General features: G+C 43.0%; 1 protein-coding gene across 2 annotated transcripts in view; it reads right to left on the bottom strand.

Annotated features, from left to right (window-relative positions):
• ATF6 (activating transcription factor 6) overlaps positions 1 to 25,816 on the bottom strand; it is a 174,920-nt gene that overhangs the window by 111,750 nt on the left and 37,354 nt on the right. For both annotated transcript variants that reach the window (XM_019486560.2, XM_019486561.2), the window contains exon 10: positions 1,125 to 1,268. In XM_019486560.2, coding sequence (XP_019342105.1) covers positions 1,125 to 1,268 — 144 coding nt within the window. The remainder of the gene's footprint in view (positions 1 to 1,124; positions 1,269 to 25,816) is intronic.

Genomic DNA, 25,816 nt, shown 5'->3' with positions numbered 1-25,816 from the left:
CAATTTTCTTTATATCAGTCCCAATCCGATGTTGGACCGATGTATTGGTGCACCTCTAGTAACCACCTTCACGCATATGAAGATGGGCTCCCAGGCTGCTGCTAAGATGCTGATATAACAGATAGTCTGACAGAGCCTGGATCTCTCTGAACTCCAGAGTGCCAAGACATGCAGTAAACTAGTTTAACTCTCAATATCAAACCTCATCTCAGAAATGGGAAAGATCTTTTAATGTGGAGCTCTTGTAAAGTTCTAAAGTGCAAATAGACCCTTGTGACAAAAAGGGCTGTTTCCCAGCATTTGAAGCTGAGAGGTAGGTGAAGGCAGCATGGCCAACTTTAAGTATGCAAAAACTGTGAGAATATTATTAAAAACTTAAGACAAAGTGGAGATCTTTTCCTTTCCTTTGAGTTTCTGTGTCTTTATGAAGCAAGAGCATCCTATACTAGGCTCTACTCTGCAACCAGGAGGGTAAGAAGCTTCCTGTTTATGAAAGAAAGCTGAAATTCTCATCAAACCTTTTCCTTCTAGGAGTCCAATAAGAAAACCCACCAATTATCCTAACTCCAATGACAAAATGAGTTAGAAATACTGTGTACAGTAGGTGGGATCCACATTTGTGAAGGCCCCTCCAATACAGCCATATAAGTATGATTAAGTCTAAATAATTGAGGCAGACTAAGTTCCCACAACCTAGTCAAGTGTATGATTTTTTTTTAAATTCCTATGATAAAAATCAAAGACAAACAAGACTGGAAGGCACCACAAGGGCTCATCTACTCCACCCGCTGCTCAAGGCAGGACATCCTTGTTAACCATCCCAGACCAAGTGTTTGTTTAACCTGAGTTTAAAGACTTCTGATGATGGAGATTCCACAACATCTTTAGGTAATCTACTTCAGTGCTCAAACACTCTCAGTTACCAGGGTATCGGACCTGGCCAAACGCATCATGAAACCAAATTACCGAAGGAATCAAGCATTCCAGGTACTCCGGTTTTAAGGTTAGCTCCCTAAAAGAGGTAACTCTGCCCCATAAAGTGCAAGGAATTGGAAGGCAAAAGAGAAAAGCTTGAAATACCAAAGCTGTCTGGTATTTTTAAAAGTTAAAGATACTGAGCCTACCTATCACTGCTCTTAGCAATGATGATGTCAGGAGTTTTCTGAGCTGTGTCAAGCTTCTGGCTAACTGAGAACTCCAGCAGGTGTCTGTTCCGGTAAGCAGCACTCAGGTTGGGATTAGCTCCACTGGAGTCTCTTTTGAGCAAACTGAAAAGGAAAAATAAATATAAATATGAACACAACCAAGGGATGCTGTACTTACACACAAAGGGCCTGTTGGATTCACTTCTTTAGGGTAGATAACTTTATACCTATCTGACAGTTGTTCTACACGATAAAGGATGAAGCATAAAATCTCTCACTTCTGGGCAGAAACATTGCTCTTTGACTCCACCAATAAATGTTGGTATTACCAAAGGAAAATTAATTCTGCCTGATCTTCAACATGCAACTTGCTTTAAGTTTCTTGGTGGATTGGTTTTCTGGATTCCCCATAGGCTTTGCCTTCTAAGATGTAATGCAATCTGTGATCTAACCCCTTAAGACACTGCTGGATGAAGAGAAGTAATTTTAGTGATCCCCTGAAGTTGTACTTGCATCTTCAAGGTAATACAACTGACAAAACAGATATATAAATACAAACATGGTTCCTCAATATGCAGCAAAAGACACTGCCACCAAAAGACATTGCCACCAACTACACTCCCCCCACACATGTGCACCCACCTCCCCACGCATACACCATACCCCCCCCCCACACAATATACAAGAGTAAGACTTTATTTTGAGTTATTGTGAAATTGCCTCTATATACACTACTAAAAAAAACCCAAATCAGGACAAAAATTATTTTTTGAAATAAAATTAAAATGCGTTACAGTAGATATTTGATTTCTAGTATATAATGTTTTGTTATTTCTAATTTGTTAAAATGATATCTTCTAAAAATTGTGGGTGTGTGCCCCTCAAGAGCTCACCAAAAATTTGTTAAGTGGCTCTCCAGTCAAAATAACTGCCCAACCCTGGCTTAGAGGGTGAGAGATTCTGTACCTAGAGTTAACTGTAGCAAAGTCAACTGCATGTGGTTTTGGAGATCCATATGGTAGCAGAGATCTCCAAGAAGCCTTTCCATAGCCAATGTCAATTTAAGTCTCACACTAAGATTTGGTTTAAGAGGAAGTATGCAAAAAAAATTATTTGGAACAAAGTTTTATATTGAATGCCTCTCCCATTCTCCGAAGGCACCAGACTGTGGATGACTTTCTGAAAAGTGACTGCATTCATGCCTAGAAGTCAGCTGCTGATACTATAATATATGCACAGCTGCTGGGCCCCTTGTTTAACCCATTTCATGGAGCTAGAGGTCAGATTGCTGAAAAGAATGAAAGTACCAAAATGGGCATTTAAGCCTTCTGCTTTTTATTGATCTAGTATCTGTTTTCATGCAAACGTGCTCAACTTGGCCACAAAAAGCAACTGGTGAGTCAGAGCATTTTTTTTTGTAAATAAACCCCTGGACAATGGTTTTATAGATGATGTTGGAAAAGTGCACCGTGTATCAGTAATAATCTGGCTGAATATAGCAGGGACAATCTTTGATTGGTTCAACTGTGAGGGAATGGAAATGGAAAGGGAACAGATCTAGATCAGTCTCATAAAGGTCTGGATTTTTAGACTTCATCATATCTAAAAGTAATCATGTTACCCGGGGGGGGGGGGGGGGGGGGGGAGGGGTGATCCAAACAAGCTGGGTTAGGCATCTTGGATCCCTACAGTGCATGAGAAGAGGCAGGCATCTCCCAGAAGCGATCCAGTGATCTGGGCACTAAAAAGAAAGCTAGCCAGGAAGGAAAAGCAATTACAGAGGTGTATCTGAACTCCCGCCCCTTTCTGAGCACATACACCTGAAATAGGGCAGAGACAAAGTTCTTACTAGGGACTTAGGTGGAACTCAGATGCAGCCCCAACTCCATTCTAGACCATAGAACAGATAAAGCAGGAACTGGTACAGACTGGGGTCATTCTGGGCATGCACACAAGTGTAAATGTGTAGACAGAAGTAACAACTGTAATGATAACAAACCATACTGATATAAAGATAGTATGAGTCTGTAGCGATACCAGTGTAACACAAGCATTTCAACTTAAATCCTGTTTCATTCACAGCCAAAGTTAGGTAACTAACTGTTTCACTACAGCAAGGGTGTCAAACTCATCCTGGCCTTGGGGCTGGATCTGGACAGTTAAAATCCTTACTGGTTAAATACAGACATGGTGGTGGGAAGAGTGGCAGTGGTTAACACAGCCATTGCTTGCCTCCTGCCACTGTCGTGCATTACCAACAGGACTCCATAGTCCAGATTTCAGCAGCAGTCCTACCACCAAATTCCTGGCCCCTCTACAAGCTCCACGGGCCACATGATGTGGGTCCACAGGTTGCAAGTCTGACACCCCTGCACTAAAGGACTATGCGGATGTAACTGTTACAGCAAGAGAGACCATGAATGCTCCAGAGCAGCAACTTGCCCATCTCCTGCCAAAAGTTACATTTTCTGATACCTTAAGTTTAGGCATGGAGAGAACTTAGGAGTTCATAATTTAGGTACCAAGTGCATTTAGATGCTTAATGAGTTTTGCAGCTGCTGCAGTGGGTTTGGTATTTGCAATTTTAGGCACCTAAAGTCTAATCTGTTTAGGTAGCTAATGTACTGGTATAAATCTAGCCCTCAATACCTGTAGAACAAGCGATCTTTTAAGGCAGAGGCTTTTTGTTCAGTGTTTGTACTGTGTCCTGCACAATGCACTTTTATCTTGCTTTGGAAGCTGTTCTCACGACCAAAGAGATGAAAACCATCCTGTGGCAATCTGTATAATCTATTCTACAGTCACACAACTTGATGGGGAGAAAACAGTAACAGTGACAAGAATGCACTTCACAAGCTGTTCTTTCCAGGGAAACAAAACTACACTAATCCACCCCTATTTCATAAAGCCTGAGGCACAAGTGCAAATTAAAAAAAAAAGAAAAAAGAAATCCCAGGCTATAGTATTGCACATGAAACAGCCACCACCATGTCTACATTTTTATGAGTTTGTATTTCTCGCCCTCAGATGAAACCACCAACACAGCTGACAACAGTAAAAGCCAAACACTTGTTCCCAAACAAAAGTACTATTGCAGCCCAGAGCACCTGGCCCCCTGCTAGATCCTGCAGGAATGGAGGCTCCAATTCTGTGGAGGAATGAACACAACAAGCCGCAGAAATGCTTGCAGTCTGATCATTGTTTGACATGTGTAAAGTACTTCCGAGGGTCCGAGAAAAACCCCAAACTATGTTAAAGAACATTCCAGTTCAGCTTTCATGAGATATTCCCATTTATTTGGGATAAAACATTCATTAAAAAGACAATAAATCAGTTTTTCTCAATAAAAGAATACTGCAGTATTTCAGGAGAGGACATCATTTTTACAATGACTCTAAGAGGTAGTCATTAGCTAGAATGGTGTGTGAAAAATTCTTTAACATGGAAATTTATGGCTAGATGCCATTACACCTCTCATACAACTAGACAGTGTGCTTTATGCTACCACACCCACCGTAAAACTCAGGTGCAGGAGAAGTGCCCAAGAAAGGCTCCAGCAGAAAGGCAGGCAGAGTAAGACAATGAAGACCCTGGACAACTACAGGGACCAAAAAGGCCACACTAGCTTAAAGAGTAGGGCTAGCCAGAAAAACAATTTGGTGAAAAATGTTGAGCTTTTGGCATTTGGTTTCATTTTACAACAGGGTAAAACCAAGCCCTTTTAACATCCTTAGAGAAACACAAAAAAGCCAATAAATCAATGATTGGGGCCCTTACCTGGGATGTCAACCCAGGTTCAAATCCCCAGTGTGCTCTAACCAGAGATTATAAAGCGTTTAAGTATGTATTCACTGTGCCAGAGATAAAATGGAGACATGTATACATACAAGCATGCAACCTACCATAGACTAGCCAATAATACAGTGTGTGATTAAGACATTTATTTGGAATTTGGGTCAACCACATCCTAGGTGAGAGCCCATAATACTAAGTGAGTAGCTATTGTGGAGTGGGTCTCCCACCTTTCTTTAAAACCCTTCCCCAACCTGAAATGTCACCATGGGCCCAAGAAAACATCTCGATGAAAATTCTGTCAAAATTGGCATAATTTCCGCAAAAGGTTTAGGATTTTGACAGGTGGACATTTTCCTATGAGAAAATCTTGTAAAAATTTTTTTTGAAAGGCCCTATTAAATGAAACTAGTTTACTTTATTTCATGCAGCCAGTTTAAACTATAATGAAATGCAGGGAGATGAAAGTGCAGCTAAGTAAAGTGCTCATGCACACCACATTGTTACTTAGGTTGCACTGAGCAAAATTAATAAAATTATGATAACCTAGTCAAATGCAAACCAATTTCCTCTGAAATAAGGGTGCGTCCTGATTTGCAATGATAGCCATTTCTAGGCCAATTTCAACTTTCATACCTCTACTGCTTTGGCTGCATGACTGCTTAAAGTTACAAGAGCTGCTTTAATAAAAGGGAAAGTGTTTATTTTCACTTTCCTCTAATTGAAAATGGCTATATCTTTTCACTGAAACTTAAAATAATTCTTCTTTTGGCAGCAACCACACATAGGAAATTTCAGACCAAGAGGTGAATGCTTCAGAACAGAGAAGTTAATATAGGGATTTATTTTGCAGCTTTAGCTATGGAAAGCACAGATTCTCTCACTGTTGCTATTACCCCAGCTTCATTACTTTGAAAGCCACAGAGACAACTTAGCAGCCTGAGGGTCAAGGAAGTTATTATTCAAATGCACGCTTGCAACATTCTTTGCCAAAAGAGCCTCTCATTAGTGGGAATAAACTTATTGTCCATAAATGACTTATTGGGCACTGTTATGTTCCACATGGGCAGGTAGGTATTTGCCCTTGGACTTTGCCCAATCAGTATCTTTCTTGCAGGATCTTAATGGCAGCCACCAATTTTATCCTCATACTCCAAAAATGTCAAGGGAAGGAGCTTTCCCTGATCCCTTGGCAAGAGCCAAGAGGTTTATCTAATTTACAAAAGGTAGATAAAGGGCAAAACAGAAAAGAACTTGAAGAAAATCCACATTCTCCTCTGGGGAGTAGAGTTAGAAAAAAATGCCATATTTTTGCTAAGGGGTGTAGGTTGTACCCGTGTTGGTCTAAGGACATAGGCAGACAAGGTTCTTTGGGTGAATCTGATATCTTTTATTACACCAACTAACTAGTTGGAGAACAATTTTTAAATAAGCTTTCGGGTTCAAAAACCCTTTGTCAGGCTAAGGAAGTTTCTGCAGTTGATGTACGCTCTTCCTGGATGGAATGAAAAGTAAAAAAGCCAGAGGCTATGCTGGTATGCATACAAGGCAGGCAGTCAGTGAAAATGTAGATTGAGGAGTCAATGGGTGAGACAGGGTGGGTTGTGGGGAGAGAAGGGGGATGAATAGTGAAGAAGTACCTGGGAAGTCAGCTGTCAGGCAGGTTATAATGTGTCATAAATCCAATGTCTATATTTAGTCCATGGTTTTTAGTGTCCAGGAGGTTGATGAAGTGGAGTTTATAGGCTCGTCTTTTGGAGGCGTTTTGTAAGTTTCCTTTGAGGATCAAGACTAAGAAATCGGAGAGAGAGTGATTTTCTTGTGAGAAATGTGCCCCCACAGGTAATTGGGTATGTCTGTCTTTGATAGTTTTCCGGTGAGCATTCATTCCGGTGTGCAGTTGTTGTTTGGTCTCTCCTACGTATTTTCCATCTGGGCATTTGGTGCATTGGATGAGGTATATTACATTTCTGGAGGTGCAGCTGTAAGATCCAGGAATGCTGATGGCTCTGTTGTGGGGTGTAGTAATTGTGACAGTGGTGGAGATGTGTTGGCAGGTTTTGCATTTCTTGTCACAGCATGGTCTGGATCCATTCGGTGTGTTCTTGGACTGAGGAAGTTTGCTTCTGGTGATGAGGTTGGCGAGGTTCGGTGCTTGTCTGAAAGCTAGGATGGGTGGTTCTGGGAAGATCTCTTTAAGAATAGTGTCTCTTTCTAGTATGGGTTGCAACTGTTTGAGGATTTTCCGTACAGGTTCAAGGGAGGGGTGATATGTCATAACCAGCAGTGTACAATTTGTGGGGTGTTTTCTTCTGTACTGCAGCAGTTCTTCACGTGGTATCCGGGTAGCTCTTTCAAACGTGTGATCTCTCTCTCGGGAGAAGTGTCCTTGTTGGTGAGGTGGCAATCCCAGGTGTTCTCTTCAGCGCAAATTTGGTGGTATCTGAGGGCTTGGCTGTATATCACAGCTTTTTTGGTGTGTTTAGGGTAATTGCTGGCTCTGTGCAGATATGTATGTTGGTCTGTGGGTTTCTTGTATAACGTGGGGGCACATTTCTCACAAGAAAACCACTCTCCGATTTCTCAGTCCAGATCCTCAAAGGAAACTTACAAAACGCTTCCTAAAGACGAGCCTATAAACTCCACTTCATCAACCTCCTGGACACTAAAAACCATGGACTAAATATAGACACTGGATTTATGACACATTATAACCTGCCTGACAGCTGACTTCCCAGGTACTTCTTCACTATTCATCCCCCTTCTCTCTCCCCCAACCAGCCTGTCTCTCACCCATTGACTCCTCAAACTACATTTTCACTGACTGCCTGTCTTGTATGCATACCAGTCCAGCCCCTGGCTTCTTTACTTTTCATTCCATCCAGGAAGAGCACACACCAACTGCAGAAACTTCCTTAGCCTGACAAAGGATTTTTGAACTCGAAAGCTTGCTTAAAAATTGTTCTCCAACTATTTAGTTGGTCTAATAAAAGATATCAGATTCACCCAAAGAACCTCGTCTGCCTATGTGTTTGCCAATAAACTCATTAATTATTTCAATATGAATGCAATGTCCAGGAATCCTGGACACTTGCCTTTAAGGAAGACTGGATAAGGGGGAAATCTGAATTTTCCCTGCATCAGCAGCGAGGGTGAAGCTTCCTGATTGATACCATGCATAGGTAACAACGAGCTTCCTCGTGTGGAGGTGTATCTGAACCTCACTGGATGTAGGCATGCATGAGATTCTTGGATTCTGACAAAAGCAAGGGATAGTATTTCTTTGTTAAGAGTCCCACGCTAGCATGGTGGAATAGGGAAGAAAGACTACGGGATGGAGATCAGTAGGTGACCCTGTTCAGGGTCAAAAATTCTAGGGCAGAGGGGAAGGAGTTGACCTTTAAGAGATGGCGTCCTATTGACAAATTTGGTATTAAAAGCCAGGATAACAACAATATTTAAAGAAAGAATAGTGACCCACCAGTTTTCTAGGTGTAAGGTGAGAATCGAGAGTGAGGGAAGGAAAAGGGCAAAGCCTCTGAATAGGAACTTCTGGTCTTTGCAGAAAAAGAGGTGCTGCCTGAATGTAGTGGGCTGAAAGAGGTCACAAACCAAAATGCACAATCCAGTGCTTATTGGATAAGTTCACCACCCAGAGAAACCGCAGTCAATCATTTCTGTCCTCCTTCAGTTAGACACAGGCTGCATTTGGACACACCACGTATTCTAGGCATTAAAAGGACTTTCCACGTGGCCACAAACCCTCCCTATACTACACTGGCTGAGTTACAGGTCACCATTTAAAATATGGAAATAGTTCTGAAGGAACGGAGAGGAGAACCAATTACTTTGCACAGACATTTGTTCAAAAACATGGATAAGTGAGACTGTGGGGGAGGGGAAGGGAGGGACTAGCACTGCCCTTGTCTCTGGAATTACTTTGGTTCTTCAAGGCATTTTATGGCACCTGGTACTTAGTTGGATTTTACTTCTCTGGTTTGCATGTCAGTTTGATAAATGCGGAAAGCCATTCTCGCCAAGAACCTGAACTGGATTTCATTTGTAAATCTGGCTGAACAAATCCTGTGCACTCAGGAGTTTTGAATACTGACATTTATGCTGTACAGTAACTCACATGCTGAAGCCAACAGTGATATCATACCAAGAAATGTGTTCAGCTACACAAGATTTTTGGGGACAAGACTCTCTAATACGAGCTAGGATTTTTTCAGTGAGAAAAAAATAAGAAGTTGACATTGTTAGGAAGCACCAATCCGAATGTTCTTTTCCTCCTAACTAACCAATTCCAGACAAGGTCTGCCACAATGCCAAACACTGTCCTATCTCATCATCTCCTTGGGTTTCTTAACCTGATGAGGACACCATTTACAGGGCCACTTTAAATCAACAAGAACAGAATCAAGTCCATTGATTTTCAAGCAGGGCACCCAAAGTGCTATACCCCTACGTCTACTATGCCAGTCTGTAGTGTCCAACCTCTTTCCTCAACTTGCAGTATAGGACAGAGAATCAATCAACTCAATGAGTTCTCTAGCAGAATACAACCACAAGAAGTTTCCATTAAAGCGTTCAAGGAAGACACTTAGCATCAGAGCCATATGCATTTAATTTTGCTTTGAATAATTATGTACAATTACTTGCAACTATATAATGGCCCTTAGGATCAAAGTTTGGGTGAACAGAACAAGTTTCAATTTATAGTTCATAATTCTACTCTTTGAGGTTTTCTGGTGCATTTTGGTGTTTCCCCCTGCCCCCACTCACAAGAAAAAGGCAGATAGCAAAGATGCTCCACTGTCTGGGTTTGCTTCTGGGAGGTCCTTCAGCAGAGACACTGGGACTGACTTCAGACAAAAAAAGACTTCAATACCATGACATTTAATCTCTAAAAAGCCTACTTTAGATCATTTTAAAAAAGTTTTCATGAGCCCCTCTGAGCCCAGAACACCTGGGTTTATGGTTCCTATTAGTGAAACATCTAGCAGAAAACAAAATCAGTCCCAATAAATATGCTCAAATTCCTCGGCATTTCTAACAGTTTTACCTAGTTTTCCTTAATATGTGGCACATACTGCCTGTAACACTGAAGATGTTGTGTGAATCAGAGATTTTGTTGGATATTCCAGTTCTAAACAAAACCTTTACTTCTCAATATGTCACCTTTTTTACATTATACATTACATCTCTTACTTCACAGTCCAGTTATTTGCACCTTCGATCAAAGCATTTATACTTCAAGCAACATAAGCCTGTAGTAGTACCCTGCTTTTCTGTCCAACTAGAAACACAAAAAGTCTCCTTCCACTAACAAAGGGGCTTCAAAATGTAACAGCAAGTTTTAGCAAGTCATGAATGCTTCTCTTTGGGAGTACCTTTTAATATTCTACTAAGAAGTCATGGATCCCAAAGTATTACAACGTTTCTTTAAAATTACTTTGTTATGAGAGGGTGATCATGATAGAGCTTTTTAAAACCTATACTTTTAAAATTTTGTCTTCCCATTTTTTTACAATGCTGACACTTCGATAGCTGTACTTCTGAACTCAAGATGTACTCTTGCAAACAAATTGAGTAGCCTGAAGTCCATAGGAGTGCCTTAAATGAATAACTTTTTTTATGCAAGTCTTTACAGAGTTCAATCTCTGAACAGATTAAGTGATTTAATTTTTATATGTTTCTCCCCCACCCTCTAGGGTTTTAATGGCAAAGTCTTCTTAAATAAGCAGCCAGGGAAACTAGAGTCATTCTCCTTGAAAAAGCAGGAGAATGATATAATGCAGGTAAATGCACCAACTACACATGTTGCTTTTTCCGTGCTGCCAAAATCCAATATTCCACAAATTAAAATATTTATTTTACCACAAGGAGACAGACAATGGAATGGAATGCTTATGCAATGAAATAAGCACCTTTGCCACGAAGTGTACAAGTCAACATTAATGTCTATGTGGAGACTCTGGAGTAAGACTGTAATTAGGGTAGCAGTCTACAAGTATTCATTTCACACACACCCCCTGGCTAGTCTGCTGTAGGAAAGGGACTGATGCTCTGTATGACTTACCCTCAGAACCCAAAGAATATAATGCATACAACAGCACACTGGTCAAGGATTCATCTCACTGTCCCAATGATATACCTCAACCCTAATCCTGGTCTCCAAAGAGAGAAAAAACTTAGGCTCCAAGGTCCACAAAATCCTTTGTTGCCAGCTACAGTGGTCGGCTGGGGCAGTGGTTTTACAGTATGTACACTTTCTCTTTAGGAGCTAGTATGAAATTATCAATTCATTTCATATGGGTTTCAGATGGGGAGCATTTTTAGTTACAGTATAGTTCGCTTGGGTTCAAACTAGTGAGCCAGCAAAGAATTCCACTGGGCAATTGTCTAGTCCCTAAACCATGCAGTACTATAACAGATTTGGGTAATAAAGGTGCTTGACAAAGGCACTGTCCTGAAATGGCTTGCACAGAACAGTCCTAACACTAATGGTAAGTAAGTTCTTGAGAATCTGTATATTCTACCCTCTCCATACTGGAACAGCAATTAAATTCAAATTCCACATGAAAGGACAGATTCAGTAGTCACCTGGAGTTGACCATTTCATTTTTCTTTCAAAACAGACATCACCACCACAAGGACAAGGATGAGCCAGAATGCCAGGGGAACAAACACCAACAGGCTGCTAGGATGTGATGAAGATAGGACCATGAATAAGAAAGTAAAGGGTGAAGAAATCTCTTCCCCTGATGCACTAGTAATCTGTAACCCCATCTGCACACACAGCCAGTCCCAAACCAAGTCACACATCCATGACTATCAACTTTGAAGAGAATTCAAACCCAGCTCCAAGTTTCCTAGCTGCTGCTTCCCCACCCAGACACCAATGCAGACCGGATCTAAAGTCCCCCAGTTAAATGTGCAAAATTTGGAGCTGTTCTGCAGGTCAGATCTGTATCAAATTCATTTGCTCAAGTGGAAGCTGAAAGCAACTTTAGTTCTGAATAAGAGTCGCCGTTCACAAACACTGAAAACAAGTCTGTCCTAATGAACAGCAGGCTACAGTCCTGGAATGCCTACCTGAGACAAATCTTGCCTAGGTTTTTGCTGTGCCTCCTAAACTGCTTGAAGCAGAGCCCCACATTCCCCTGGGAACAGGGGCCAGCTTGTTAATATGGAACTGCCTGCATTCCTGATCCAGTGATCTAACAGAGCTTCCCCTTCACACTTCATCAACTCCTCTTTGCTCTTTATACAAGAGAAATTAATTGCCCTTCACCTGTCACTGCTAGTGCAATTCTGATGTACAAGCAAACAGATGTGGAGTTATATACTAACACTGTACACCAGGCTCAATTAATTCTCCTAAATCCCTGAAGACAGAGGATGTAATGGAGGCTTGCAAAAGCACAAGGAACACTCATCAACCAGAACAGCAATCCTTTTTTATTCTCCATCACTTGCAAACTGTAAAGACAGCCAGAAACCCAATGCACAGAAATAACTTATGCTTTTCTGTTTAAAGAAAGAGATGTTTTGGCAACCAGGCCTGCTTTAGACAGTCCTGTCAAAACCTGCACCTGCAGGCATCCTTCGGGTATTAGGATCTCCCCATCAACACTCGTGTGATTCAGTGTTCACACTCCAGTGCCACGTGGTAGGGAGTATTAGCTGCATCGTGCTGAAAGTAATTTCAGCGACAATATCAATCCTCTTCTATCCCAGCCCTGGCAGGGACAAAGCACAAGTACCTCTCTCATCTACTTTTATCAGAGAAAATCTTCATCCCTCCCATTTCCCTTGACCCTGTGTGCATGTATACATGTGCATGTGTGCACCCCCCTCCCCTAAATACCATGAACACATGTCTTGGCTCAGAGGATAAATCTCTGTTCCTATTAGTTTCATAACCTTACCATCATTACCAGGGAAATGTCTGAAAAGTACAGAGGACCAGGCTTGTTGCATAGGGTGTTTATACAAGTGCTCCAGGAGGTGTGGGGAGGTGCTTTAATTAGTGCAGCTTGAGAGCCATGCTAATTAAAAGTCTCTGGAGCATTATGCACATCAGCATCCCCACACTGAAAAATGGTGGCGGGGTGGTTTGAACTAAAACTTGTTGAACAAGCTTTAAAGTACCCTGTCACCATTTTCTGGTGCGTGGATGCTGATACACGGTGCTGGACACTGCTGGAGTGCGGTAATTTCCACACTCCAGCACATTCAATTAATCAAGTCTGCTCCAACGTGCTGCAATTACAGTGCGTCGGAGCAGGCTCCCTGCACGTGTATGGAAGCCCATAAGTGCCATCTTTCTTGTAATGTACATTTTAAGGAATCAGAAGGTTCACCTCATAGATGTGGTTATAGGGCAAGCAGAGCTTAAGAAGCAACAGTAGAGGAAGCATTAGCTGTGGATGTAAAAACAGTTAATTCTGTAACACACCACCCCATGCATACACAGAATAACATGGCATTATAGAAATGCTTAGGAGTTCTAGGTCTCTGCACTCAGGTTTACCAGTGCAAGTTCAACTCCCCATAACCCTATCCTGAGGGAGCGTCACAGATTGTCCGAGAGGTCTCCACTGTACCACACCAGGTGGTGCATTTCCATTGCACCAACCAGCTTAGGCCCCATGCCCTCCAACACCCCAGTAACATTGGCTCAATTTCTGCCAAACCCCTCTGTATGACACAGGGCTCCAGTGGCCAAAGAAGTGGAAGAGCTATGTTTCACTGAACAACTTTACAATCAAGCAACAATAAACCTGTGTAAAGAGGACTTTACACTGAGCAAATTAAAATTTTCAAGCCCAGACAAGGCTACAGAGAGAACCTAATTGATTAAAAATTGCAAAACAGGTTTATTTAATTCATACAGAAAAATACTTTTAAAACAGGTTTTTATACTTTGAAAAGGGTATAAACTTGCTTATGGCACTATATATAACAAAACACAGGGGTGGGAGGCTTTGATGCATATGACAGATATGATGGTTGCAAGGTACCAATCAATCAAAGGGACTGAAAGTTGACAGGAAGGAGATTTTCTTTTATGAAGATATATAGCTGGTGTTGTAAAATGGTATGAAAGTGGAATGAAAACAAAATACACCAATCGTTTGAACTTGGGGAAGTTTTACTAGTGTGTGGGGTATACTATTCTTGAGATTACAAAGCTGTTTTTGCAACCAACCAAAATGTAAAGATGACAGGAACTTGCAGTAGCTTTGACAGGACATTTCTTAGGGAAACACAATTGTCTATCCCAGATTATATGGTTCCCAAGCCAGGTGAAACAAGGTCTACCTGCCACTGTCTGAACACTACTAGCCCTGGATGAATACCTGAAGCACAGATAGGCTTGTTCAGAAGAGCACTCCAAAAGGATCTCTAGGAACCCCAAGCATCCAGCTCAGCATGACAAAGAGACTTTGAAGGAACAGTATCAACTCTAATCACCAACATAAGTGCTCATACCAACACCACATGTTCATGGATTTTCCTTTATATTCTTGAGCTATTTCTTAATTCTGAAAGGTGAATCAGGAAAGGGATTCCATCACCTCTGTATCTGTATCCTGAGACGGGGTACAGGCACCCCAGTGGGAGCCTACAGGCCCTGTCTACCCTCATACTCCTCTTCCAATTCTTATGATCATCTCTAGCTCTTACTTCCAGTTTCTTTTTGTCATGGTCTCCTTAAGCATCCAATCAATACGACTTTGCTATGACTACAGAGGCAAATTAAAGAAAATGCCCATGCAACCATTCCAGCAACACCATGCCAGGTTCCCAGAAACCGTTGTATTTTAGAGAGGGGGAAAATCTAGCTGAATAGTTCTCCAAGCCAGGAAAATAAAGATAGGGTCCAGGAATGAGTAACTGGTACACATGTTTTGCTTTTGCACTTCTAGTCACTTCAAGCCAGAGACAGAAGATATGTTTTTTCTAATTTTTGCTATTCTTCTCCACTTCTTCATGTGCATTTCTATTGTTGTGCCTCATGAAACACGCTTAGTCTTTCAAAGAACCTGTTTATTAATGCCAACTATCTAAATCTAATAATGCTGTCTCCAGCAATACTTCATAGCATCATGCATGGGACACACCATTTTGTTTTAAAAAAAAGGACATTCTATACAAATGGAAATTATGAGGAAGAGGTGAGTGGGGTTTTTTTTAAGTGAATAGATTGTATGAGCCTGAATTATTCTGACTGCTTTGTTTTCTCTCTTTTTTTCATGTGTGCACATGTATGTGTATAGGAAAGTGGGGTAGGGATAATGGGCATGTCTGGGGTAGGGATAATGGGCATGTCTGCTGCCCGTTGCTGTGAAGCATGCCCTGCCTACCTTCCCTGGCTCCACATACCCCAAATCCTAGAAGCTAGGCAGCATAGCCATTTCAGAATGGCCCCATGTGGACAATAAGCACACCCAGGACAGAGTGCCCAACAGCTGCTCTGGGCGTGTACACAGCACTACTCTGTAGAAGCTGCCCCATTGTTAGGATTTGGCGTGCACAGAGCTGGCAGGAATGGGTAGGTTGTGGATTCTGCCAGTCATCCTAGGGGTGTCATAGTCCATTGCTTAATATATGCCCAATAATTTGTTTAGAAAAGGCAGCAAAATGACATCCTGAGCAACAATTCCTCAGATGCAAGCACACTGCAGCAAGAGGAAAGAGCAACATCTAGGACTATTTAATATGCCATCTAAACGACTGCCTCATCATCACACCAGGGTACATGTGAGTACCAAATAAGTGCTTACAAGTTACTGGCAACTTGCTTTGCACATTACAGTAAGTCTGGCTCAGAAATGTTTAAAGGTGATAAAAAAAAATTATGCCTCCCTACATTTCACCAAACGTTTCCAGTACAAAGTGTTTCGTGCACCTTACAGATAAGATTGCTAGTTTCAACTTGAGATAATTCACCAAGATTCATGCGTATTCACATGCAGTGGAAATTTCTGTACAACTCTCAAACATTTAACCTTGTACCTAGCACAAAAAGCACTTGCACAAAACATGTTAGTAGACATCCTTTTCACCTCCTTCTCCTAGACGAGGGTATTTACTAAACTTCCCATTTACTCATCCACTGTTTGAACACTAGTTTTCTACAGAAACAGCCTTAATTAAGCACACCTAATTCATTTAAAAAAAATGGAGTGTGCTACAGCAATGCATCGTTATTGTTTAATCCATGAATCCCAAGTTTATAAATAGCATTAGAGGCCAAAAAAACCCCAAACAACTTCCCACTGATTATGTTGGAAATAGTTTGCTGTTAACATTTATCATTAAACAGAAGGATGGTGTCATTTCCCCTGCTTCTGAGGAAGGTTCTGAAGAGCAAGATGATTGTTAGTTTGACCAAACTCAAAATACACATGCTTTAGTTCCAAACAGCTTTCTGGGAAAGAGATACACTGGGGTTTCCTTATAAGGCTTTCAATCTCCTTTCAAAGTTCACAGCTGAAAGCTGTGCTAGGTTGTGCATATATCCCTTATATATTTCAGCAAGAAAGAACAGGCATTTCCAGCAGGGTTTTCTTGTGCTACATCCATTTGTCAGCTAGCACTACCTCCCTGTATTGCTGTGTTTAAGAGCAAGTTTGTTTAAATGTGAAAACAAGATAACACAAGAGACTCACCACTACCCCCATGAAACAATATATATCACAGTCAAAGGATAAAAAAAAAAAAATCATGTGAACTTCACATCAAAATGTAAGGAGAACCTCACTGGCATAAGTCCAACATGATTCAAGGTCAGAAAATTTAACCACCAAGATGAAAGTTGTGCTAGAGCAACATGCTTCATTAATGTAGAAGAAACATATCCTTAATTATATGCCTACTTATTTATAAAATTACTTTATAAGGTTTACACCTCAAAATACCACAGTCTGCTTACTCCTCAACAAACTAAATAAACACCCTAATGGACACAGAGTTATGCTGCTTGGATGTTGTTCAAACAGAAATGCTGAATGTGGCAATGAATCGCATGTTGAGCTTGGTGTCAGATCTACTGATGTAATGCCTTAGTGTGGCTTGTGATTTCAATAACCTTTAATCTTTGGGTTTCTTTAATGGTGTGTCACATGGTGCCTTGTTTTGAAGCAAATGCACTTAGCAACCTTAAGTATGAGTTAAAAGAAGTTTTTTCCAGTAATATTGTTAAAAAAGAGACCTACAAATTTGCCAAAGAATGATTCACATGGCTTATGTAGGCAGTGAGGCAGATCATCATCTTCAATGCCTAGTTCATCATTAAGAGACATAAGATGTTATAGAGGGGCCACAAAGGGGTACAACTTAAATTCCTAGCTCCATGTCAATCACTTGTTCTGCGTCCTCACTTTTCCAACTCCCCGAGTTCCTTTCCCATTTCATGCTTCTATTCCTGAACCTTAAATGTAAACTCAATTTCATGCTTACTATTTTGCAAGCTTCATTTTTCAGAATAACAAATTAAACAAGGAGCCACGTTCCCTGGTCTCAACAGGACCAGAGTTCACACTGAGCCAAGCTACTAAAATCCTGCCCCTCACTGCTACTACTTCCCAACCCCACCCTATTAGTCTACCTTGTATCTACAACCTGCAGATTTTACAATTCTGCAAGAAGGAGAATCTACCTTCCTAGAGCTCAAAGCCCAATTTGGAGATCCCTCTTTGAATATCTGGTGTGTTCACACTGGGACACACTATCCCAGCTTCCCCAATGTCACCAAGTCCTCTCTTTCCATAGGACTGATCTTGCAGTCCTAAAACATGCAGGAAAGGATCCCTGCTCCCAGGAACTTAAAGAATACAGACCCCCTACCGGTAGGTTGCAGTGAGTGCACACCTGGCATGTTAGGTTCTCAGACCACTTGCTTTGCTATTCCCCATTCTAATCCCCTAAGAGTTTTTCCATAGACCAGAAAAAAGCAGACACATTCTTTTCTCATCCTTTCTCTTGCACTGTCTGCAGTCTTCAAGTACAAGTGCAAACACTCTTTGTAAAGGCCAAGAACTAAACTACAGCAGAGCCAAAGGGGGCATTTTCAAAAGCATCTAGCACAGGGGTGGGTAATTATTTTGGTTAGAGGGCCACATAATGAGTTTTGGTGTTCTCTCAAGAGCTATAATTCTCTCCCCACCTTCCTCCCCATCATCCGCACCCTGCCTGGAGCTGCAGTACACCCTGATCCCCATCCATCCCAGAGACTGCCAGATGCATCTACAGCTTATGCAAGGACCTGGCTGGTGTGGCAGAAGCAGTCCTAGGTGGGTGCCACCATCAGTTGCGGATGCAGCTGGCAGGTTCTGGTTGGGGACCAGGGTGTTTTCACCCCTCCCAGAGCTGCAGCATGCCCCAATCCCCACCCCACCTGGAACCTGCCAGTTTTGTCTGCGGCTTATGCCAGCATTTGCCTGGTGCAGCAAAAGCAGCCATGGATGGGTGCCAGCGTCAGCTGTGGATGCAGCCAGCAGGTTCTAGGTGGGGGTCAGGGCATCTACCGGAGTCCACAGCTGATGTTGCCACATAAGTGCTGGTCAGAAACAGCCTTGCCTGCCTGGCACCACGCAGTGGCCTGAGTTACAGCTGCCAGCAGGCCATATCCCATGAGTTCATGGCCACCCACCTGTGGGCCAGATATAAATCAGCTGGTAGACCAGATCTGGCCTACGGGCCGTATTTTGCCCACCTTGATCTAGTATATTTAGGAGTACAAGTTACATGTACTAAACCTCAGCTCAGATGCCAGCTGTATATACATATACAAGCTGAATACCTAATTACAGTCATTAATTAATTCTGCATTATTATGCACACTATCAGGCACTTTCCCAAAACATTATCCTGCGTTCAACTGCTGCACAAAGCTGCTCGAATCCTAAGCTATAAAGCTTTGCTACATGAGTGGAGAAAAACAGGGCCCTTCTACAAAATTTCAACTCATGATTACCCTCACATAGTGGGTACATTCAAGAACAAAGTCATGTCCTACAAACAAAATCTTTCAGAAATTCTTTTGCTGAACTACAGTAAGCAGAAAAGTTTTCTGAAAAAAATCCTCAGTCCAATCAGAAGTTAGAGAGATAGGAAATCTTCACATGTAACAGAAGCTTGCAGACATACTGATTAAGACCCGACTAACACTGCTTTAACAGGTCACAAAATCCTTAGATGCAGGTGTAGCAGTGGATGTAGTCTTTCTGGACTTTAGGAAGGCCTTTGACACTGTCTCTCACCACATTCTCATTAAAAAAACTAGGGGACTGTGGCATCAACACCTACACAGTCAAATGGGTCACTAACTGGCTGGAGGGCCGCACCCAGAGAGTGGTGGTGAACGGGTCATTTTCGACATGCAGAGATGTGGGCAGCGGGGTTCCCCAGAGCTCGGTCCTCAGGCCTGCACTGTTCAACATCTTCATCAGAGACTTGGACGAGGGGATAAAAAGCACCCTGTTCAAATTTGCAGACGACAGTAAGATGTGGGGAGAACTGAGTGCGCTAGAAGGGAGGAATAGGCTGCAATCAGACCTAGACAGGTTACAGGGGTGGGCGGATAAGAACAGGATGGGTTTCAACACTGACAAGTGCAAGGTAATGCACCTGGGGAGGAAGAACCAGCAGCATACCTACAGGCTGGGGAACTCCCTTCTCGTCAATGCAGAGGCAGAAAAGGATCTTGGAGTCATTACTCATGCCAAAATGAACATGGGCCGACAGTGTAGGGACGCGGTCAGACAGGCATCTCAAGCAGGCCCAAGGAGGTGATCCTCCCCCTCTATGTGACACTGGTCAGGCCACAGTTGGAGTACTGTGTCCAGTTCTGGGCACCGCACTTCAGGAGGGATGTGGACAACGTGGAGAGGGTCCAGAGGAGGGCCACCCACATGATCGGGGGCAGTAGGGCAGGCCCTACGAGGAGAGGCTAAGGGACCTGAACCTGTTCAGCCGCTACAAGAGAAGGATGAGGGGATCTAGTGGCCGTTTACAAACTAGTCAGGGGGGGAGTCTGTTTCCCCGAGCTCTACCAGGAGTGACACAAGCTGGCAGATGGCAGATTCAGGCTAGACATCAGGAGGCGCTACTTCACTGTCAGGACGGCTAGGATCTGGAACCAACTTCCAAGAGAAGTGGTACTGGCTCCTACCCTGGGGGTCTTTAAGAGGAGGCTAGATGAACACCTTGCCGGGGCCGTTTGACCCTAGTACTCTTCCTGCCATGGCAGGGGGTCGGACTTGATGATCTGCTCAGGTCCCTTCCAACCCTACCAACTATGAAACAGGGACAGAACGCGTGGGACAAAGCGAAATACAAAGCAGTAGTCTGAGCAGTACAAAATGACAGAGCCCTGCATTGAGAACCTCACAACAATGGTGGAATATTTGCCTCATCCTCATGCAAGGTGGAGTTCACTTTTCATCTGCAACCTAAACAATCACTCTGATGGAACAAAGTTTGAAGGTAAAAACCAATTTCCTGCTAATTCACAGTTGTAGTTACACTTCTCCCTGCTGCCTAAAGTCAATATTGTTGCAGGCCACCCAGTGGAGGCTGAACTATTACATCCAGTACCAGGAATGGTTACACACCCACGAATTCCTTTTCACCTTACCTGCTTTATTGAACATCAAACAGAGTAAAAAATAAGTTAACTGTTATATCTTTGTAGTCACCGATTGTTACTGTGATAGGAATACATACAGACCTTTGATAGTGCTCTGACAGTAATTTTTACTTTCAAATTCAATAACTTGCTGAGGATGGAGACTAAGGGTGCATCGACTGTGATGCAGCGATCATGTGTGTCTACATGTGATCACCAGCCATGTTGCTGTACTGGAGCACTCCCTGGTTATAGCGTGCCATTACAGTGACGTACTGGCAAAATCTAACCGTTCACCATGTGCACGGCACAGTAGCTGCCTGTACTGCACGGTACTTTAGTACTTCCAAAAGGATGTACTAAAGCTCGGTGTCACAGGGCACCTCAGTGCCCTGTTCCTAAAGAGGGGAAACTGCAGGGGAAAGAGCCCTAGCAGGGTATAAGGAGCCCAGCTGTGGGTTGCCAGGGTAACCAGGAGGTCAGCTGACTGAAAGGGGCAGGGCCTGGCTCCTATATAAATCACAGGCAGGAGGCCAGAGGCAGTTCCCTGCCAGCAGCTCTCAAAGCAGAGGCAAGAAGAAGCCTGACTGCAGGTACAGCTCAAGCCGGGTAAAGGATGGCAGCTCTAGGATGTCTGAGCCATGTGGTTTTAGCCAGGCGGCTTTAAGTTATGTTACAGCCTAGGGGCTTGTGTTTTGCTTTGTTGTTGTATCACCGGTGGTTTGGGTGAGACTATTAGGGGTTGGAGGAGGCCTCATAGGGGACCCACAGTATCGTGGGGACCCCAGCGCCAGTAAGGGCGCAGTGTACGGGGTGCATAGACCCCAGCCCCAGAGAGGAGGCACTATTGAGAAGCCCCAGTGCGGGTGTGGTGAGCCCCTGAGGAAGGGCGTAGCAGTGCGGTAAACCCCGAAGAAGGGGGTAGCAGTGCGGTGAGCCCCAGAGAAAGGGGGTAGCAGTGCGGTGAGCCGCAGAGACAAGGCGGCTTTACTGAGAAGGCCCCGAGACAAGGCGGCTTTACCGAGAAGGCCCCAGAGAAGGGGCAGCACTTAAGAAGGCCCTGAGAGAGGGCAGCAGCACCGAGAAGGCCCTAGAGAAGGGGGCAGCACTTAAGAAGGTCCGAGGAGAGGGCAGCAGTACTGAGGAGCCCTAGAGAAGGGGGCAGCATTATCGAAAGGGGCAGCATTGTGGAGAAGGCCCTGGAGAGAAGGGCGGCATTGTTGAGAGGCCCCAGAGAGGGCGGCGCTGCAGAGGATCCCTGAGAGAGGGCAGCGCTACGCTATGATGGGCAGCACCCATCATAGAGTGAGAACCCATAAGGGGCCCGGGAAACCACGGGGTCTGAACCAACACCAAGAAGTGACCAAGAGGGCGTAAGGCAGCCTCCCAAACTTATCTAAACATCAAAGACATGGCAGGCGAGAATTAGAGGGTGCCCTTGGGCTGACTTGGCATGGAGAAAGGGGCCTTAAGGAGATCACGGCCCTCCTGTAGGACCCTGCCCGTGACACACGGCACTGTAGCAACGTCACCATACAGCAACATGTAGACGCACGCTGAGAACTGCCTCACTGACAACAGAGTAGGAAGGGACTCCCCCAGGCCTGCGCTTTCCATTTTGTTTTTATGCTTATCAAAAGCAGCTCAGGTTTTGCACATTCCCCCACATCTCACTCCATCGTCGTTTTCTTTGTACTCAACATACTGCTCGTACTTCTCTGTTTAAGTAAAGTCTCTCTCCCTCCAGTAGAATCTTTCCAAACAAAAGAATATCATCAAACGTAAGGTCTGCAGGGTGGAGATTTTCTGACTGATTTGCCAGGGCACCTGAGTTGATTCTCCTACCACTACGACAAGATCTGTAACTGGTCAGGAATTCATTTCATGAGGTAACAGTGCCACCTCCTGAATCGCCACCCACGGCTTCCTAAAGCACCTGCATTTTCCTTGGATGCCTCCCACTTCCACATTGATGAGTCCCAACTGTCATCATGAATGTCAGGGGTGGATGCTGGGTGACATGGCAGGACTTAAAAGGTTTTATAGGTTGTGTTTTTCTTGCATGCAAACTGCATGCGTTTTTGTAGACGAGACTTTTGCATTAAATCTTTCATTGTACTTTCAGTTCTTGAGTGAAAAGCAGGTTTAGTTCATGCAGACAAGCAGAGATCTGTACAACAGGCTCTTTACAAAGCAGCCATTATAAGCCAGAAAATCTAGCAATTGTCCTGTGTTTAAAAAATAAGGCCCATGAGCATTACCACTGCTTAAAATTATTGCACATTGCTTCATTTGGACATAATAATTTTTTTCTAGAAGTATCACATAGTTTAGATCCAAACAGTGTGTGCCAGGATGACAATTCCATATGTTCACAGGATTTTTGAAAAACAGCAAAAATAGAACTCAAGAGCAGTGCAGGACTTAAACTCTTCCTTCTTAGAAACCCAACCATATCTAATAAGTAGCAACCTAGCTTAAAACGGATCAGAAAAAGAAAAGAAAACGTTCAGTTTCACTGGCCAGAACTGAGGGGTATGCAAATAGCAGACAGAGCATCAATGGTAGCAAGCCAACTGGAGTTTAAAAGGTCTTTCAGCTTTTAACAGTTGAACTGGACTGGTAAAACACAACAGAAACATTTTGTTTCTAAACAGTCATCTTGGCAGCATGCTTTCAGTAAAGTCCAACTTTGGATTTCCTTCCAACTAGCATCTCTCCCTTAGTTTAACAGGGATTGAGGGAAAAAAATCCAACCTACCAACCAAAACCAGCATCAGGTGATCTGTGAAAGAGCTCTCCCTTCTGAGCAGCACAGGGTTTTACAAAGGACAGAGCCCTAATTTCCAAAGCCAAATTTAGCAAACAGAGAGGTAAGTACTGAAAACAGCTTTGTTTACACCTCTATTCTGCAAGCGATTTAAAAACTGAGCATGGAGGCAACGGAGCAGTTCTTTCCCTATCCCCCACTTCTGTGGCCCAGAAGGTTCACTTGCTCCTCTGGCTATGTGCATGAAATTCAACTCCAGCTTAAGTATCAACAGTGAATGTGCTTTATGCTTCACTGGACAATGTTCAGTTCAGAAGCAAAGAGTAAATCAAGGGGAGCCCCAACATTCCCTCTCTGCTGTATTGCATTCTCATTCCAGATGCAAACTCTGCAAATCAGATCATCTCAACAGGCTAAGCTGTGCTGTGGCTATAAATTTACCCACCCAGAAGTCTGGATATTCTCTACTTCCTTCATCTTGGGTACATCAGACAGTAGAGGAGAGGACTCTGAACAAGCTAAATCCATACTTACTATGTCTGTTTATAGTAAAGCACCTAGAGGACCAGACAAAGAAATTCCACGAGAGCAGAACAAATGCATTACTGTTTTGCTTCTGACTAACGCCATTCTTACACACTCTAGTGGAAAGGATGCTGACAGTCCTGAGAGAAGAGCCAAGGCTTAAAATGGACCATGTAAAAGTCAACAAGTGGCTTTTCTACCTACTACACCAAAAATGAGGAAGCTGGTTAGAAGTTAAAAGGAGCCCCGAAGGAGGTGAGGAACTTGCAAGCAACATGGGAACTGCTTAACAACACTGTATTGAATGCACAGAGCAAACGCATACTGCAAGTCAATGAAAATGGAAAGTGGGTCCAAAAAAAAAAAAAAAGCCATCATGGTTTAATGGCAGAGTTGCAGAGGCAATAAGCAGAAAAAAATGTTTCTTTCAAAAAGTGAAAGTCAAATCCTAACGAAGAAAACAAAAAAAAGAGCATTAAGACTGGCAAATTACATGTAAAACTGTAATAAGACAAACTAAGACAGAATTTGAGGAGAAACTTGCTTGAGGTATAAAAGATAACAATAAAACTTTCTTTAAGTACATTAAAAGCTGAAGACCTGCCATGGAATCAACTGGGCCATCAATGATCAGGATGAAAGGGATGCTAAAAAATGACAGCACTGTTGCTGAGAAACTCAGTGCATTCTTTGTACCTCTCTTCACTGTGGAAAATGTTAGGGAAATTCCGTCACCAGATCCAGTCCTCTCTAGGGACAAGTCAAAGGAGCTGACCCAAATTGAGGTTGCAGTAGATGAGGTTGTAGAGAAAATTGATAAACTAAACAGTAGCAAATCACCAGGACCTGATGGCATTCACCCTAGGGTCCTGAAAGAGCTCAGATCAGAAACTGCTGAACTCTTGACTGTAATATGCAACCTGTTACTAAAGAACAGCCTCAGTACAAGAGGACTGAAGGGTTGCCAATGTGACTCCCATATTTAAAAAAGGCTCTAGAAGGGATCCAGGGAACTACAGGCCAGTGAGTCTAATGTGTGATCCTGGAAAACTGGTAGAAACAATAATAAGAAAGGACTGTTCAGCATGTGGATGAATATGAATTGCTGGGGGGAAACAGCATGGCTTTGTCAAAGGAAAATCATGCCTTACCAACCTAATGGAGGTCTTTGAGGGTGTCAAGAAGCAGATGGATCAGAATGATCCAGTTGATATAGTTTATTTGTACTTCCAAAAAAGCTTTTGACAAGGTCTCCCATTAGAGACTCTGAACTAAATTAAGTAGTCATGGGATTACAGGGAATATCCCCCTGTGGATTAGAAACTGTCTCTAGGATAGAAAGCATAAATGACTGGTCAGCATAAATGACCAGTTTTTAGGATGGAAAGAATTAAAAAGCAGGGTCCCCCCAGGGATCTGTGTCAGGACAAGTGCTATTTGACATATTCGTGAGTGATCTGGAAAAGGGGGTAACAGCGAGGTGGCCAAATTTACACAAAATTATTCAAAGTGATAAAGAGCAAGGTGGACTGTGAGGAACTACAGAAGGATGTGGCACAATTGAGTGAATGGGCAACTAAATGGCTGATGAAATTCAATGCATACAAGTGAACGGTGATGCACCTGGGCAAAACTAACTCAAACTATCCCTATATTATGATGGTTCTACATTAGCTGTTACCATGCAAGAAAGATCTGGGAGTCATTCTGGACAGTTCACTAAAAACATCAGCTCAGTGTTCAGCAGCCATTAAAAAGGCAAACAAAATGTTAGGGATTATTAAGAAGGGATTTGTAAACAAAATGGAAAGTATCATTATGCCCCTTTATAAATCCATGGTACATCCCCACCATGAATACCATGCCCGTTCTGGTCCCCACACCTCAAAAAGTACATAGGAGAACTACTGAAGGTACAAAGAAGGGCAACGTGGATGATTA

This window comes from Alligator mississippiensis, chromosome 5 (assembly GCF_030867095.1).
Source record: "Alligator mississippiensis isolate rAllMis1 chromosome 5, rAllMis1, whole genome shotgun sequence".
Lineage (NCBI taxonomy): Eukaryota > Metazoa > Chordata > Crocodylia > Alligatoridae > Alligator > Alligator mississippiensis.
Note: the sequence above shows the minus strand (reverse complement) of the source record. Positions and strands in the feature narration are given on the sequence as shown.